Consider the following 17,139-nt stretch of genomic DNA (forward strand, 5'->3'; position numbering starts at 1 on the left):
GCCCGCCCTTCAGAGATAGAAAGCCCGTTACTACAATTGAATGCAGAGTGCGCTTTGGGCACTCACCCGTACATACATAGGTACACCTGCAAACCAAAAGGCAGCTGCTGTTTTGGTAGTCCATTATCAAGCCTCACCTCGCCATATCGTCAATAACAAACACAACCGCACCACCCGGTCTACCTAGAACCGGCGCACCTGGACGCTGTAGCATGGTATGACCAGTATCTGTATGGCGAAAATGGCAAAAAAGGCAAACATCGACAACTTACCCCCCGAGATGGTCTCTGCCATCTGCGAGCACCTTTCGCTGTACCAATGTGTCCGCCTGGGCCTCTGCACCAAGTGGCTGTACAGCTGCATGCAGAACGATAGGGTCTGGGAGCGCGTGCGCTGCCACACTCACCAAGCGCCCGGCAAAGGGACTGTCTACCGCGCCAACACGGACGACGCGGATCGGTGGGATTTCCTGGAGGAGCTGGAAGTTACGCTTAGGGATTATGAGCTCTGCTACTACTGCCGCATCTTCCACCGACGCACCCTGCCCAAGACGCAGTCTCTATGGCGGCCCGTACCTGGAAAGAAGGGCACCGGCACCGAGTGTGATGCCAAGGAGGTCACGTTTCCGCGTTGGGGCATCGAGGAATGGGGTTTTGGTTTCCGCGACGTTCACGCCCTTATGAGAAGCCATCGTCTGGGCCCTGGCTTCGGGGTCCCTCTTTCGGAATTCTGCATCTCCACCGATTGGACATACGCAGAGGCCTACAAGAAGCTGCACAACGCCTCGCGCTCTGTATTCAAGTGCTTCAACAGCTACACAAAGATAGACACGGAGGCCGTCATCGCCAATGAGTGCCTACTTGTCCATCGCACCCAGCGCCTTTGGGTGCCCCTGCACCCTTCCGGGACCGACGTGCTGGTTCGATACGGCCTGGGTGGCATCGCCGGCGACTTCAAGATCTGCTCCCACCACAACCCCTACACCAACGAGATGATCACCAACTTCATCGGGCCCGTTCGAAGTGGTTACTGTTACGTCTTGGCCGCCAGCTCCGCGCTTGGCACCACTCAGGGTCTCCTGCCCCGCCAGATCAAACGTTGCGAAGATTGCCCCACCGAATACGAATTCACGTATCACATCCACGAGGAGGATGGCAGTGTCGAATTTGTGCTGGACGTATGGCAGAATTTTGGCCTGTGCCTTGCGCCTAATGAGCCAGGCTGGCTCAACTGCTGGGGCCGATTGAACCCTCGCTTCCATTCGGCCGGCAACGACGAGCACCGCACCGGCTGGGTCAACTCCGGCATATCGTACATCGCCGACGAGACGCTCTTCCCAACCATTTCAGGCGCAAGTGCCTCCAGCCACGCCTCTGCGCAAAGGGTTCGCGAGCACTGGGAGGCTCTGAAGGAGGAGTCCTCTACCGCAACCCCCGAGGGCAGGGTCGGCCCGCCTGTCGTCCCCCATCTGCCTCGCCGCGAGCTGGAGGAGCTGAAAGAGAGCATTCTGAAGTCTCGTGGCCAGCCGAACCTTAGAGTGGCCCCTTTCCCGACCTGCTTTCTCGGTATCGGCGGAACCGTGCCAGTGGCATACACACGCACACCCGGAGTCGTCGGCGCGGACACCCTTCGTCAGCAAGCTCCTGTCATGCCGGGATAGTAGTACCGTGTCGCCAGGTATCTTTTCATAGTAAGATGTTTCCTCCTACATGGAAACGCTGGTGGATCGACTCGGGGCAATACCGATTACGCTCATCAGGTATATGTCTACTTGAGCCTTTGTGTTTTCTTCATTGTGGCAACTGGGCTAAGAACCACTTTCTGGTCCTTTGCTGTTGACCGTGTCAATTTTGATAGCGAGCAAGCGGTAGTCGGTAATTCTAGCGGAATCCTTATGGTATATAAAATCATCATGATCAGTACAGGTGTGGTGTTGCTAGTGACCTCTGTGTGTCATATGCCCTGAAAAGCGTTAGATATTCCCGGCAGGGAGACGGGGGTCATGAGCAGGGAGGAACCAGGGTAATGTGTCTGCTTCCCAAGGGCGCCAATAGGTACTTCATAGCTTATGGCAGCGAGTTCGAACTTCTCCCAACCCTCGTAACCAAGCCTCGAGATGCTCTTTGAATGGTGTCATGCTCCCAAAAGTCGGCACTCCAGTACTGGCGGGTGGTGGGTTCTCAGGCTCGTTTGAGGACGGGAGCTCAGATGATTGGTTGGCTGAACTGTGTTTCCAACTCGCGCTGCGTTATTCTGCGTGTTTGTAATCTCTAGATGCCAATCAGCGCCGCGTTCCTCTTCAAATTGAACTGCTGCGTCAATTCCAGGCAGAAAGGTAGCGTGTCACCACTCACGATGAAGGAGGACCACTTTCCGTCACTGGGTAAAGCCATACTTGCTTCAATCCATAACGTGTTGGCATGCGGTGCAGGGATAGGCAGTGGTTTTCACACTGGCAGCAAAAGGTCATTCGACCCGAATAGGAGGGTACGTAACGGGTCTGGGGAATCTACTGGTACCAGTTAGACAGGTACTGAGGCACCCGTTGCTGGCTGGCTACGTGTACCTACTACGCGAAGGCGATCTTGGCGATAGCCTCGTCCGCTCACAACAAGGGTCCGGCAGCATATTCAGAGGCAATCTATGGGATACATGGTGCTACACTGAAGCTGGTGAAGCAGTAGTTACCGGGATCTTCATGCGTTCCTGTGAATCTGATATGACTGACCCAGCTTTCCTGATACAGGTTCAACACATCATCTCGCACTACCCCGGCTCTTTCAAGGGATCAGTATCAGGGTTCCACGCATTCTACAAGCTGAGCTCATTCCCATTCTGTAAGAGGTATGCTAGAAGACCGACGTGCAGCATGTGCAGCAGCGTCGGGTGCGTTTCCCATTGAATTTGGGAACTGAGGCAGAGAGGAGCCTTGGGAAAAGTCAAAGAGAATACATAATATAGCAAGAAAGGAAGATCATTGGTACCCATAAGGCCTTGTAGCTACCTACCTACTGTACCTAGGTGCTTGAGTACATGGTAGGTGGGTAGGTCTTGGGGTTGCTGTGGCTGACCGTTACCCGGGCGCATGTAGGTAGGCACCTAGCTGGGCCATGGGGTCACTGCCAGGTTAACCAGATCATCTGGGTATGGGCCGCACAGAAAACCAGACGAACAGCATCGTCAGACCCTGTTTTGTTGGCGGTGGTGTCGCCGCCATCGCGGGCTACTATTACCCACGAGCCCCCCTCCGTAGGCCGGCTCCGGCACCTGGCCCCTTATCTATGCCCACATTGTCAGTGTTATGAGCGGCTCCCAATGGATCTCACCCTGAATCATCAGTAGATGAATGGGTCTACCAGATGGGAACAGGATCATGATCGACTGAGAGTGAGCAAGTAGAGGACAGTTCTATTGCAGCCCCCCATTTTTAACATTATTTCCCATGATGTATGTTTATTGGCTGTATCTCGGTGCCATCGCCACCTTGTAGCAGCATCCTCGCCCTCCAGACAAGTATGTAAATACGTATGTCCATGAGGATTTTGCTGTCGACGACTCAAGGGGGTCGGTCCCCTGTTGTATTGGGGCCCCTTTCTTGTCGGCGATGGCCGATGAAAGCTTCACTGGCGCCGACAAGAGTAGGGCTAGGGTTTACTTTCGGCGAGCCGATGACATCTGCCGGCGAGTTCTGCCTTTCTTGCGTCTTTCTCGTATCTTTCTCGTGTGAACGATGGAAAATATTGCGTCTTTCTCGTGTGAATGACAAAAGAAGCGTTTCCCGTCTGCAGGGTCAAACGCCTCGTCTGGCTAGATGTGGTTCCTGGCTGACCAAAACTGTCCACAGACCACGAGATGGATACTTACGAACATGTATCCGGCGGCACCGTCACATGTATTGCCTCTTTCTCAAGTTGCCAAAAGCTGTATATACACCACCAGATGACTCACAAGCCACACGATCCTACTTCTGCCTTTTTTTACTTCTGCCTCTGCCTTCTCTGCTCCTGAGCGATCCTAGCACATCATGTCTTATCCCTCACTGTTACGTATCTGCGTGCTGCTTTTGGCTTGGGTGGTAGTAACTCAGTTGCGTCATTACACTGATCCCAGATTGCAGTGGGAAGATGCTTGAGCCAAAACCATAGCCCGTCTGGTGATGGTAGGGTCCGACGGAAAGTACAGGGCAGAGCGAAAGCATTACAACTTGGGCAAGCCATTAAGCTATAAGTTTGGTTGACCGAGTTGTTTGGGTGGACTTCTACAGAGCTTGTCTATATGTTAATGGGTGGCTCTTCACCCATGCATTTTATAAGTAGACTGCAAGCGTGGCAAGTTATCCTCCACACACCCAGTCGGATGGTCATGTCACTAAGAGCCGTAGGTGTATGGTAGACAAAGCGGATGGATTACACGAACTAGCTATGAATGAATAAAGACAACGCAGCGTACGGGTATCTTCAGTAGACATCCCTCAAAATATTCGCAATAGAGTCAAGTCATCCTTGCCTCCGAATTGTACATGCGACCCCGCCACTGAAAGTCATCGCAGTAAATAGTCCTTCTCCTGTTATTTACCGTTCGGGTAGAATACTCGAGAGAAAGCGCGCAGAACGAGATTGAGTTCGCGCTCTTTCCGAATGGACGGACGCAAAACGAAATTGAGTCTGAAGGCATAATAGAGACGCATAAATGGTGGTACAGTATAGAGGTGTGTCGCTTAGTTGCTAGGGGGGAGGTGAGGTGGTGACGATTAGTCCACTGTCGTTTCTTCGTGGCCCTTATAAGCCATAGCCTCAATGCCCTCGGGTACCCTGCCGTTCTCAACCGCTTTCCGTCTTTCTTCAGGGCTCTTGATCGTTTCTGGACGAACGAAGCGTGCGGTCAAAGCGAAACGGAGCTTGCCACTTGGGATAACGTCATGCTGTTTTCCCGTTAATATGGCGGCTATAGTCAAACCGGATTGGAAAACACAAAGACTTACCTCATACTCTCTGTGAATGTCAGTTCCATGCATGATAACGATATCCCCGTGGTTCAAGACAAACGAGAGGACGGCCGGCTTGTCGCCATTCTTTGTTGTTCCCTCTTGCCCGAGCTTGGTTCTCTTTTTCGGACGGAATCGCATTATCGCGGGTGATCCAAGAGAGAGCGTGGCGACGGTGGGGCCCAGTTCTTTCTCACCATCATCATGGTAGCTTATTTTTGATCCTTGGAAGTATCCAAGGGCCAAGAGTTCGTTGAACGTCTCGGGCTTCAGGCTCATCGATGTGTCCGAATAGTCGACTGGCAACTTCCGGATGAACTCGGACAAGTGAGTGATTCCGAGGGACTGTGCCCAATCCAGTTGAGCTAAACCTTTGAGAATAGTACCCGGGGCATCTTCAAACCCAACCGAGTCCACAAAGACACCGAACTTGTAGAATGCACCCTAGATAGACCTTTTTGTTAGCTCGCTCTTTTAGATGTAACTCAATGAATTGAGTGAGTGAAAAAGGGAACCACTCACATAATTGTAGGCGAAATGAGATGTCAACTCTTCTCGTCGACTGCCTTTGGCTCTTGCAGGGTTCCGCTGGAGTTTGAGATCCTCATTCTGCATTTGCTGATACATCCTGTCCGGACCGTTCTGCAGACTACGCGTTTCCGGAGTTGCTCGGAGGATGGCAACCGCTCCGCCGATCAGACCCTCGGAGTTCGGAAAGCCATACATTTCAATAGGGTATCCTCCACCGGAAGCTGTATCATGAACGATTGACGGATCATTGGGTTTCAGGCGGCGGCGACTCATGGCTTTACGCTCGTCTTCCACATCCAACAGCGGATAGTTGGTGAATTCAACGATGTGCTTGAAATCACATCCTGCGTTCTCGTTCTCATTCTCGCATGCCCATCCCCACCAATACACCCGCCGGCTGCAAAGACCGCACTTCGGGCAAACGATTCCTCGTTTAAACTCAGCTTCGGTCCCGTAGCTCGTTTCGTTCGTTACTGGTAAGGCCGGTACAGCCGGAGGCAGCGGAAGGAGCTCCTGATGATCGTGTCGTTCAAGAAGGAACCCCTCGTTATAAACAAGCTGTTCCGGATCGACAGGGTAGCCGAATTCGAAATGTTCCGGGCAGTCTATGGATAGACATGCCCACCCTGCCGTGTAAACGGTTTTGCTGCGTTTACCACACGAGGGACAGGATCTTCCGTCACACTCCACATCGCCGATAGATACTGAATCCGTTTCGGCCGGCACCCACCACGATAGAACTTCCGGGTCGACCTTTTCCAATCGAGCCATATACTCTGGAACTAGGCTCCCGTCCACTGTAGGGGTTTTGTGCGCCCACATGTATGTGATGGCAAAGAAGCCCATGAGGCAAAAGGGGTGCGGCGGCTGCACCGGGTAATTCGGATTCTTTGACCCTATTGTACACCGTTAATCCATCAACTCCAGATCCCTTCACGGGGCGTCTTACCAATCACGACGGAGACCGGCACCTTCTTCTCGAAAGCATTCATTAACGCTCTGTATTGCCGGAGGTTCTGGTCCTGGCCTTTGGTCCGGAGCATTCGTCCAGATGCATCTAGTTCTCTTCCCCCGCCGCTATCATGAAGAGTTAGCTTGCTGGGATGATGTATCATGATCTGAAGACTCACATGGTGGTGATGATGACACTATCGTTAATCATCGCATGAGGAGATGTGGCAGCATCGAGAATCATGCCCTTCGCGACATTGTCGACCGTGTACAGAAAACCTTCGTGGTTCTTATTGAACGGCAATGCATCTGCGAGTTGTCCACGCTTATCGGCGAAGGCAAGTGGCCGTCCGCATGGCTCTGCTTTATGTCCATGTATGTCATCAGGACTGAGGGCGGCACCTTTCGTAACGGTCGCAGGGGCAATTTCGGTCGCGTCTACTGCAGCTGCTGCATCTTCTTGCTGCTGGTCTTGGTAGGAGGACGAGGTGATCGTCGCTTCCTGTTGAGGCTGTGACGAGGTGATCGTCGCTTCCTGTTGATGTTTCGACGAGGTGATCGTCGCTTCCTGTTGAGACTGTGACGAGGTGATCGTCGCTTCCTGTTGAGGCTGTGACGAGGTGATCCTCGCTTCCTGTTGATGTTTCGACGAGGTGATCGTCGCTTCCTGTTGAGACTGTGACGAGGTGATCGTCGCTTCCTGTTGAGGCTGTGACGAGGTGATCCTCGCTTCCTGTTGATGTTTCGACGAGGTGATCGTCGCTTCCTGTTGAGACTGTGACGGTGATGCGGGGTTGGCTGTATGTTGGTCCAAGGCCGCGATGGGACCCTGTACAGGGGCGATACGCAATTCGTGGGCTTGATTGTTGGGACCCTGAATTCGACGTCGCTTGGTTTCCAGAATGGGTCCCAGCTGTCCCAGCTCTGGCAGCTGACGCTTCTTATCTGCGTGGCTCATCCTGGCTAACTATCAATATTGTCAGTAGGTGTGGTTGTAGTGGTTGTAGTGGTTGAACTGGTTGGAGTGGTAGAGATGGTTAGAAGTGGTTGTCTTGTGGAAGAATCGACGAAGAAGGATTAATTGTGCTTAATTACACCTAACTTGAAAGCGCGCCCGAGTAAATAATAAGCACGATCAATTCGTCGAGAAAGGGGCAGGCACGATCAATTCGTCGAGAAAGGGGCAGGGACGACCGACTCGAAGACAGGGTTGGGAATGGGGGGCACGACCGACTCGAAAGCACGATCGAGAAAGGGGCAAGCACGACCAATTCGAAGACAGGGTCGCCGCTGCCGTTCGGAAGTCGTTCTCCTCTCTTCTCGCAACGTTTTCCCAATGCTTAATATCGTTGATAAAAGAAAGGGATAAGCACGGCACGCATTATGCCTTTGTGATAAGATCCACAAAGTACAGCCCGTCGCAGCAGCAATTGCGATGGCGGTAACGAGGAGGTGACGGGGAGGTGACGACAACGACGACGACGACAACAACAACAACAACGATGACGGGGCTGCGAAGGGGTCAAAGGCAGTGAGGGAGGCAATGGTAAGGGGCCGACGAAAAATGGGAAGTCGCGATCAAGGTGATATGGTGGTGCAATGGCTATCCCCAAAGGATAGATAGAGGCGCGAGCAGCCTGTTCAATGGACTTACCTGGACTTGCGCGTTGCTCAGTGTCAAGCGCGCGAGATAGACGACGTCGTGAAAAGGGCGCGCAGAGGAGATTGAGGATGATTCGAGGTTGAAAGGACAAAGTGATGGATGTTGTCGCTTGAAAGTTGCGAAGCGCGACCAGGTCGGCGATGTTGGGTGCAGAAAGGCGCGAGGACAGGCCTAGCGCGAAATGGTTATTGATATCTGCGCGAGGGAGACGACGTCGCGAAAAGGAGGCGATTGAGGATATGTTTTGGAATTGTAAGAAGAAAGTGATGGATGGATGTTGTCGCTTGAAAGTTGCGAAGCGCGACCAGGTCGGCGATCGTGGGTGCAGAAAGGCGCGAGGTTAATCCCAGCGCGAAATGGTTTGTTTATATTTGCGCGAGGAAGACGACGTCGCAAAAAGGGGGCGATCGAGGATATGTTTTGGGGTTGTAAGATGTGAGAAGAAAGTGATGGATGGGTTGTCGCTTGAAAGTTGTGAATAACAACTAGTTCGGCGATGTTGGATGTAGAAAGGCTCGAGGTCGGGCCCAGCGCGAAATGGAGGGTTTATTTATGTCGAAGGAATGGGGCCCAACTTGAATTCAAGTCTCAAGACCCCGCCGTCACTAGGTACCTTACAGTCATTGTGAAGGGGTCTGTTGGGAAGGCACGACGGGACGAAGTACTACATCCTAATATTCAAGGAAGGTACGATGCCCCTTAGTGTCTTATCGGTATATGTACCCATGAGCACTGAAAGGGGGAAGCGACGTCCTAGGTAGTGCCCCAGGATTACTACATTGGATTTATATTTCGGCGAACTTGATGTAGTGTTGCTGCTACACATTCAGGGAAGGCACGAAGCCTCCTGTCGTCTTATCGGTATATGTACCCGTTATCGCTGAAGGGAAGCGACATCCTGGGCAGTGCCTCACGGCTATTGCACTGGACTCGCAGTTTGGTTTTCAACAAGAGGTGGTGAACTTGATGTAATGTTACTACACATTCAAGGAAGGCACGAAGGCCCATATCGGTACCACCCTTTATCGGTACAAGGTATGTGCAGATTCTAGAAAGCAGACCTCGTGCAGAGAAGATTTTATCAGGGAAAGGAATACCGTTTCCATCAAGTGTTTGGCCCAGAGATGCCATGTTGAAAAGGCTGGAGGTGCTACCATGTTCAAGGAAGGCACGATGCTCCTTATGGTGTTTGCCCTCATCCGTACCAGATGTGCGATGTATGTAGCTAGGATATCCATCTCAGGGGACATGGGAACCGCCCCTAGTAAATATGTCCATAATGTACATGTGTTCTGGGGCCATGACGCATGGAACGTCATGACCCGTGGTGCGAAGAGATGATGGGCATATTGCTGTATTTTGTATTCAAGGAAGAGGCGAAGCCCCCAGCCGGTACAAAGAGTGGGCGGTACTCCAATTGGGCAAATAGTCATCTACCTTATGACGACGAAATAGACTGTCATGAAGCAGCTGGAGAGAAAAGCTGTAGTTATGTCATGCTGTGTGCGTGTCCAGCTACCATGGACTTCCAGGGAAGGCACGAAGTCCTCCTTGGTATGTATGTGCCTCATGTTGTGATGAAAGACGTGAAGAGTAGGTGATTTAATGTACTGCCCCGCTAAGCTTTTGTGACTCAGGATGATTGATGGATGGCAAGTATGTGACTGTCAATATGTACAGCATGGTTGGTAAAGCACATGCAAGATGCCATTCAATCGTAAACAGACAGAACAATCGGCCATATCGCACACTTCGCCCATGACCAAGCACCTATTGAATGGCCGAGAATGTGTGCATGGCAATGTCTGGTGACGGCCAAAGCTAACCTGTGCATTGTCAAGTACCCAGCTATTCAATGTTGGCAGTGACAATCGACATATTGTAGGTTTTGAAGCATGCCTACTTGTGAGCAAAACACTTCGGTTTGACAAAGCACGTAGTTACTGTTGTGATATGGTGCCCATTGCGAGCGACTCCAAAAAGGGGGCAAAAATGATTGCTAGTGCCGCACGATTGCTAATGCCGAAAGCGCTTGGGTCGCAGTGCACACTCAAGCCGCCACGTTTGTTGGGTATAGTAGCAAGTAAGTAAACTTCTTGATAGGTCAAGCCAGTCGGTAAAGGGAAGGAAGCATGGCATCTTGTTTGTTGGATACAGCAACTGTATTCTATCACAGCCTATCAAGGAGCCCCTTGAGGACATATTGAGATATGTGTGCGCGGAGAAGTGAATCGACCGCGCGTCGGACGGCTAGCGGACGGGAGAAGATGGTTAGCTGACGGAAGAAGAAGATTGGCGGACGGACGGCGGACGGGAGAAGAAGATTAATGGACGGACGGCGGACGGACGAAGAACGTGATTCAGCTTCAGGCTCACGACACGGGTATGATAGCCAAGGAAGTAACCTCGACGGGCGGCGGAAAGCTGCGGATGGTTAAGGGGATAGTTTAGCATGCCGCAGACGGTCGGTGGACGGACGAAGAACGCAATCACGTCCCGTGAGATAATCTCCGCCTGACATGACCACATGATACAGGATGATGTTGCGTTAGTGGTGGACTGGGCTTGTGTCTGGAGGACTTCAGGTTAAGATGTCAAGTCCCATGAGGCTTCTGGCCTTGATATCCGACACGGGGGACATCAGAAGGACGAGATGGTAGCCGAGGGGAAATATCAGCGTTGGAGGCTGGTGACACTTTGGCCATTCGGCTTTCCTGAGGGCCAACAAGCCTTGTGCGCTTTATTGAGACGACGTCGAGTCCGTCCCATCACCTGCAGATCCTCTTGGATGCGCAAGGTACGAATCAAGGGACTAAGATGTAGGAACTTCGGCGGCAATGGATGGAAAGCCAAAAATTCGCCACGTATAATCCCCATATATCACCCTCTTCTCGAAAGAGAACATCTCTCCGTGAGACTAGCCCTCCTAGAGCATACCATTTCTTTACGTGTCGTCAGAGGTTTCGCGACTTCTGCCACGGCGCTCTACACTGAGGTCTCGAGGCCCCAAGTCCACGCCTGTGGAGGCAGTGACGCAGTACTCCTATCGGGGCCTGAGCTCAATATTCATTGAACTGGATCTCTCCTTGTCCCCAAGAGGGTTGCGAAGCCATAGGCTATGATGTCCAGTATGGCCATATACTTCAAACCCTACTGCCGCCCATATTCTTTCGACAGGGCCAGGATGATGTACGAGGAGATATCAATGCCACGGGCCGAAATAAGTTGATGGGCAACCAGGGATGCCGTCTTCAAACAACCAATTCTCGCTCAACAAGTGAGAATCTCTTAGCTTGCGGGTATTGCTTCCGCGATGTCCAGGTTGCCTGGTATATGCCTGCGCCGATTGTCTGGTTTCACGTTGCAATGCAATCTCTGGCTGGTCACGGAGTATTGTTGGTGACAGCAGCCCACCTGCAATGGGACGCCATTCTTTTAACGGCATGACCCGACATTCTGGTTGCTCGTGTCAAAGAATTTTCCGGGTTGCATTAAGCTTGTCGTACTCGAGTTAGACAGGGGTTTTATCGCTAATGGATATTCAGATCGCCCAGTACCTTGGTGTCATGTCAGCTCCATACACAATGGACATATACCACGCGACTCTGGTAAAGCATGGTCAATACCGATCCAAGGACATGTGTTTCGCATAGGCTCGCAGATTTAGCTTTGCCAGTGGGAAGGAGACACATCTTTGTTTTGTTCATCACCGAATATAGCGAAGGGGAGCCGCCTCCGGAGGTGGGCCACAACCCCTAACGCCCACCAGCCTAACACAATGCCGGGGATACACCACTGGTGTGTATCATTGAACCGAAGACAGCTGACATGGCGTTGAAAGGCAGCTCTGCTCATAGCATTTCAGGCACAAATGACCCAGCTGAGTTTGGGAGCCCTCGTTTGGCTTTTGGATGTTGTGTTGGAGCGGGTACAACAAGAATTTTTCACAATCCCCACCCAGAATTTCCAGAGTCAGTCGTCTGGGAACATGATCAGAGGTACCAAACAGACCGTGGTAGGCGTCAATGAAGCCGACTCGCTTCACCATGAGCTAATCGTCTTCCGAACCATTTTCCCATTCTCCACCACCGGCATCACATTCCACACATCCGCATGTATGAGCAGATGGGAACCTCATTGAGGAGAGATGCATCCAACTGCGCCGCTAAATAATAGCCCGTCATGACAGAGCGGCAGGGGCCAAGCGTTTCTCCTTCTGATTTATTACAGCCCCCTGTCAGTGCGTACATGCAGTTTGACCCGTATGTAGTTCAAGCCATGTGCTGACTAAACTCGGGGTGCAAAGTAGCAAAGTGGCGTTTTCCGCAGGCTGTATATTGTCGTAGAATTGGGCACCTATGCTGATTCGTAAGAATGAGAGGTGGGTAAAGTGAAGCCGAGTCCGCGGCTCCGCGATCTAGATGGCCATCTCAAGGATCCCCTAGGAAAAGCCATCTGGAAGGCTATCTGGTGCGCCGCCACGGGTCGGCCTGGAGATTGACGAGCTCCTTCCTGTCTAAGTTCACTTAGAAGCCCAACGACTTTTGGCATCTGCCGACTCAAGATGGCCAGTTGTCTCTAGTGCAACATGGAGCCAACGTCCCGAAAACTTCGGAGTTTGTGTAGTCTCTGTGCAAGTCCGGGTATTTCTAGTTCGAGCCGAATCTAAAGACAACCTGTAAGGCGACCTAGATAATTACCAAGGTTGACGGTGTGATCGGGGGCATTGGACTTGTACATCCGAATGGTATTTGCCGTTGATGGGCCTCAAGACAAGACGCATCACCTCTACACTTAGAACAATCGAAGTAGGTGTTGTTTTTCCCATTGTAAGCAGCCTTGTTGAAGCCTATGAGATCGTGTTTGGAAGTGATATGCGAAGTCTGGAGCTGGAACAAAAACAAAATGGCAAGACCTGCCCTGTATTGTGGGATAGAAGGAGCCAATCGTAGCGTGAAAGGGCGCATTCTTCCTTTCGAAGGGTTATATTGACTGCAAGTAGGTTGTTGCAGGTGCTTTTGACGAAAGAATGCACCGAGCTCCATGAACAGCCCAGCCAGACTGACGCACATCATACATTTGGCACTCCTCCGGATTTCCAAGATAGGTATATATGATCAATCAAGCTTTGTCGATACGGTAACTGTACCACGAAGAGGTCTAACATTACAAAATGCATGTCAATATATGTGAGGCTTGCTTTTTGCCGGTATGGATGTGAGGTTAATTGCACAGGGAGCAAGGGAGATCAGCTATAGCTGATGGGATGTAAGCCGTTCTCCATTCGGGTTCTACTCCGGGCCTCCCTGGGCGGAAATGACGAACCTAACCCCTCGCATACACCTCGTGGCAATCATGAGGCAGGCATATTCTGCGAGTTGGTGCACGGGCGGCATCCAAGCATCATCATGAACGAGCAACTGCAGGTTGGCCAAGTATCGACTCCAATTAATCCATTGATCCATTGCCCACTGTTTGTTTCAGAATTCCAGGCCCACCCGCACTTCCTCTCCTGGGCAAGCAGCAGTAACGGGCGACGATCAATTGATCCAATCTCTACCCCGGTAACCTGGCGGGGGAGGGGACCAACAGGTCGGGAGAGACGTTGCTTTTTACGGCATATTGACATGCTTTTGCGCAACCTGGTCTCCGGTAGCATTTGCAGAAATCCCAAGGTCCCATAAGGTGATGAATGACAAAACGACACTGAACGAGAAGGCGATCCCAAAACTGTAAGCCTTGCCTTATGTACTTACCTATGTACTTACTTACCAAAGAGCTCATAGGGCCGAGTCATGCACGAGGAAGTGCCAAAGGGTTGCAACACGATCAATGCTCTCGGCGGGGACACCCCCCCCCCCCTGCAGAGGAATTCGCCGAACGAATGCGGTATACTGGTCCGCTCCCGTGCATCTGATTCGACACAGCGAAGCCCGACTTTCCTCTTTGGTAAATTGTGATACCCAGCTGCATGCTGTTATCATCTCAATCAACCGAGGGGTAACTGGAATGCGTGCCGAGCCGTTCTCTATTCGGGACACACTTGACACTTGAAGGCCGAGAAGACAGGGGATGCACATGGCTTTGCCATGATCTTGGTGTGCACCTCCTCCCACCCCCTGCAGTATGCTGCAGTGTCACACCTCATCACTTGGTGGAAGTATGTTTGAAGTGTCAACCAAGGTGGGCCGTTTATAAGCAAGTATACCACACCATGAGGGAATGGGGTCGCCTTGTGGAGGCGTTGATAGGCAAGGGATCCCGAGGTATAAGCACACAATCCAGGACATCACATAGGGCAAACCAGATAGATCATATAAGGCCCCGAGCGGTTCCCTATGAAACCGACCCAGTCGCTCGGGGTTGAGTCTCTGATTTCCATCACGACGACTGCCACCCCCGCAAGAAGGCCTTGTGTGTCTTGAGAGTGTGAACACAAGTGAATAGTCCTGTCCTACTTCTCATCGTCTTCAAGCTGGACCTGAAGCACGGTACCATGTGGCTGTTGTCTCTTCTTTGTTGGGCCGCCGTTGCCCTGGGCGCAGCAACAAATCAGTCGACGACCGCCGGCCCCCTACAGTCAACGAGAGCCGCTGCCGCAACAGACCTGCTCAAGGAACTGTCCCCGTGTGCCGTAAGTCGTTGTTACAAGGCCCCCCTGAGGTGGTTGTTGGCTTCCCCGCAACTGACGAGTTTCTTTTTCCCCCGCAGCTAAAATGTATCGTCCAAGAAGCCCCAAAGGTGGGATGCGGCTTCCTCGACATCGAGTGCCAGTGCGCCAGCGAGCCTCTGTATGGGCTCTTGACCGAGTGCGTCATCAACGACTGCACCATCGCCGAGGCAATCGGGCTCGCCAAGGTCGATGCGAAGCAGTGTCAGCGTCCGACCGAGACGCGGCAGCACATGATTCTCGGCATCTCTATAGCGTCCGGCGTCGTCATCCTTGGCGCCTACGTTTTGCGCATGATCTCTCGGCTGGCCATTAGCAGATACTGCTGGTGGGACGACCTGTTCCACACTATCTCCATCGGCTTCGTTATACCCATGACCGTCTTTGCCAACCTGAGTATGTGGTGTCGAGAACCCATCGTCTTCGCGATGCTTTACTGATGTACTGCAGTGGCAACTCATGGATTCGGGAAACACTTATTCCAAATCGAGGCCGAAGACGCCCCAAAGCTGTGGGCGTGGTGTAGGTACCCCCCCCCTGATATAACACATGCGAGTCGTTTTGATTGGCCTGCTAACGTGTTCCATATTCAACCAAACAGTCTATATTTGCCAGATCCTCTGGGCCTTCAATATCCTCGCGCTCAAGATCTCGATCCTGTGTCTGTACCTGCGCCTGTTCCCGGGGCGGCGCTTCCGCCACGTCTGCACCGCGGCCCTCTCGCTGCTGGTCGTGGTCTCGCTACTGCTGATCGCGCTCGATGTCTTCCAGTGCAACCCGGTCTCGGCAGCCTGGACGCTGCAGCACGGCGAGGCCCAGTGTCTGGACCTCACGGTCGTGGCGCTCGCCAACGCGGCCGTCAACATCTTTACCGAGGCGGCCATCTTGGTCATTCCGCTGCCGATTCTCGTCAAGCTCAAAATGTCCACGCGACAGAAGGCCGAAGTTATCGGGCTGCTGAGCCTGGGCGCAATGTGAGTACACCAAACTCAACTTCCGTCCCTCTGTACAAGGCATGGAAAGAAAAGCCATTGTAGCTAACTCCACACAGCGTCATCTTAGTGGCCGTTCTCCGGATCCCCTCCCTGCAGACGCTCAAGAGCCTCACCGATGCCACGTACACCAACGCGCCCGTATTTGTGTGGACGTGCGTCGAAGCCATGGTGGCGCACCTATGCGTCGCGGCGCCGGCTATCAAACTTCTATTCATAAGGGTCAAGACCCGGGTCAACACGTCGCTCGATGGCGGCAGCTTCGGGTACCAGAGCTTCGGCAAGGGAAACGATAGCTCCAAGGTGAGCACCGTGTGCCGCAAGGGGTCGCTGGTTAAAGGAGGGCAGCCACAGAAGAGGCAGGACCACAACAACAGCCACACAGCGGAGGAGGGGAAGAGAGAGGACGATGAGATGGGCGGCCGTTGTCGCCAACCACAACAAGACGGGATTCGCTTGGAGACGCGGATTGGCAGGAAGAGCGAAATGAAAAGTTGCCAGGACGCGTATGATGCTTCTTGGTTGGCTTGACTTGAGGTTTTCCGCTTAAAATACGTACTACCCTTTTCCAAATGTTAGAAACTATTATAAATTGTCTTAACCCCTTGTCCTTGCCTTGAAGGGTCTCTGAACAAGTACCCGTAAAATCTGTAGCCGCCCGCCGTCTTAAGCCCCTTAGCATAACCAAAGTGCCTTGTTCTGACTTACACATTCGTAAATCGGTTTGAAAGCTGAGAGATAGGTTTGTTTACCCATGCGATATCGGCTTGGAAATAATAGTATTAGAATTTCCACGATCACAATCTTTACATGTGGTTCCTATTGCCCAGTACGCAGACCAGCACAGATTGCAATCCCAAGCAGGGACCGAGTACGGCATGCCAGATACGTCCAGAGCCCAGTACCGACAGTAATGCGCATATTCTCCCAAAGCAGCCTATGACCATTCCATGACCCCGAGATGGTACTGAATGACATTGTTTCTGTCGTCCGTATTGGGACATGAAACGAAGCATGCTGGCTGGCTATGGATCGACAGACATAATGGGTAACATAGTACCACCAGTTGATTCAATCTGAAGAGGTGTTTACATGGACGGCTCCTGTGGATATCGAGAGCAGTCAAGGATTGATCAATCCCTGTCTTTGAGCAGCATGACGGTGGTTATTCCATGGCCTCCGGGCATGAGCTGAGGTAGGCAAAGGCAAAATACGATGGCACGGTTTCATGGCCACGTAGGTATAAGAGGCGGCGGTCATTCAGCGGTCCTCAATAACCTTCATTAACCCTGAACAGCGCCAGATGTTATAAATGGGTAGTCCCTCGTAGTGTAGACGGTGAGTAGCA

General features: G+C 52.2%; 3 protein-coding genes across 3 annotated transcripts; 2 read left to right on the forward strand and 1 right to left on the reverse strand.

The window, feature by feature from the left end:
* Window positions 1–241: 241 nt before the first annotated feature.
* Window positions 242–1,660, forward strand: PG985_010708 (uncharacterized protein; the record flags this gene model as incomplete). Its single annotated transcript, XM_066830476.1, has 1 exon — window positions 242–1,660. One exon carries the CDS (start codon window positions 242–244, stop codon window positions 1,658–1,660), a length of 1,419 nt encoding a protein of 472 aa, XP_066681158.1.
* Window positions 1,661–4,750: 3,090 nt separating this feature from the next.
* Window positions 4,751–7,424, reverse strand: PG985_010709 (uncharacterized protein; the record flags this gene model as incomplete). The annotated part of the gene is made up of 5 exons (XM_066830477.1): window positions 4,751–4,921; window positions 4,982–5,428; window positions 5,507–6,411; window positions 6,465–6,592; window positions 6,646–7,424. 5 exons carry the CDS (start codon window positions 7,422–7,424, stop codon window positions 4,751–4,753), a joined length of 2,430 nt encoding a protein of 809 aa, XP_066681159.1.
* A 7,201-nt stretch (window positions 7,425–14,625) lies between these two features.
* Window positions 14,626–16,322, forward strand: PG985_010710 (uncharacterized protein; the record flags this gene model as incomplete). The annotated part of the gene is made up of 5 exons (XM_066830478.1): window positions 14,626–14,763; window positions 14,841–15,195; window positions 15,250–15,321; window positions 15,401–15,773; window positions 15,851–16,322. The coding sequence occupies 5 exons, from the start codon at window positions 14,626–14,628 to the stop codon at window positions 16,320–16,322; spliced, it is 1,410 nt and encodes a 469-aa protein (XP_066681160.1).
* Between the last annotated feature and the right edge of the window lie 817 nt (window positions 16,323–17,139).

The sequence above is a fragment of the Apiospora marii genome, assembly GCF_038362585.1.
Source record: "Apiospora marii strain CBS 49790 chromosome Unknown utg000007l_segment0_segment0, whole genome shotgun sequence".
NCBI lineage: Eukaryota > Fungi > Ascomycota > Sordariomycetes > Amphisphaeriales > Apiosporaceae > Apiospora > Apiospora marii.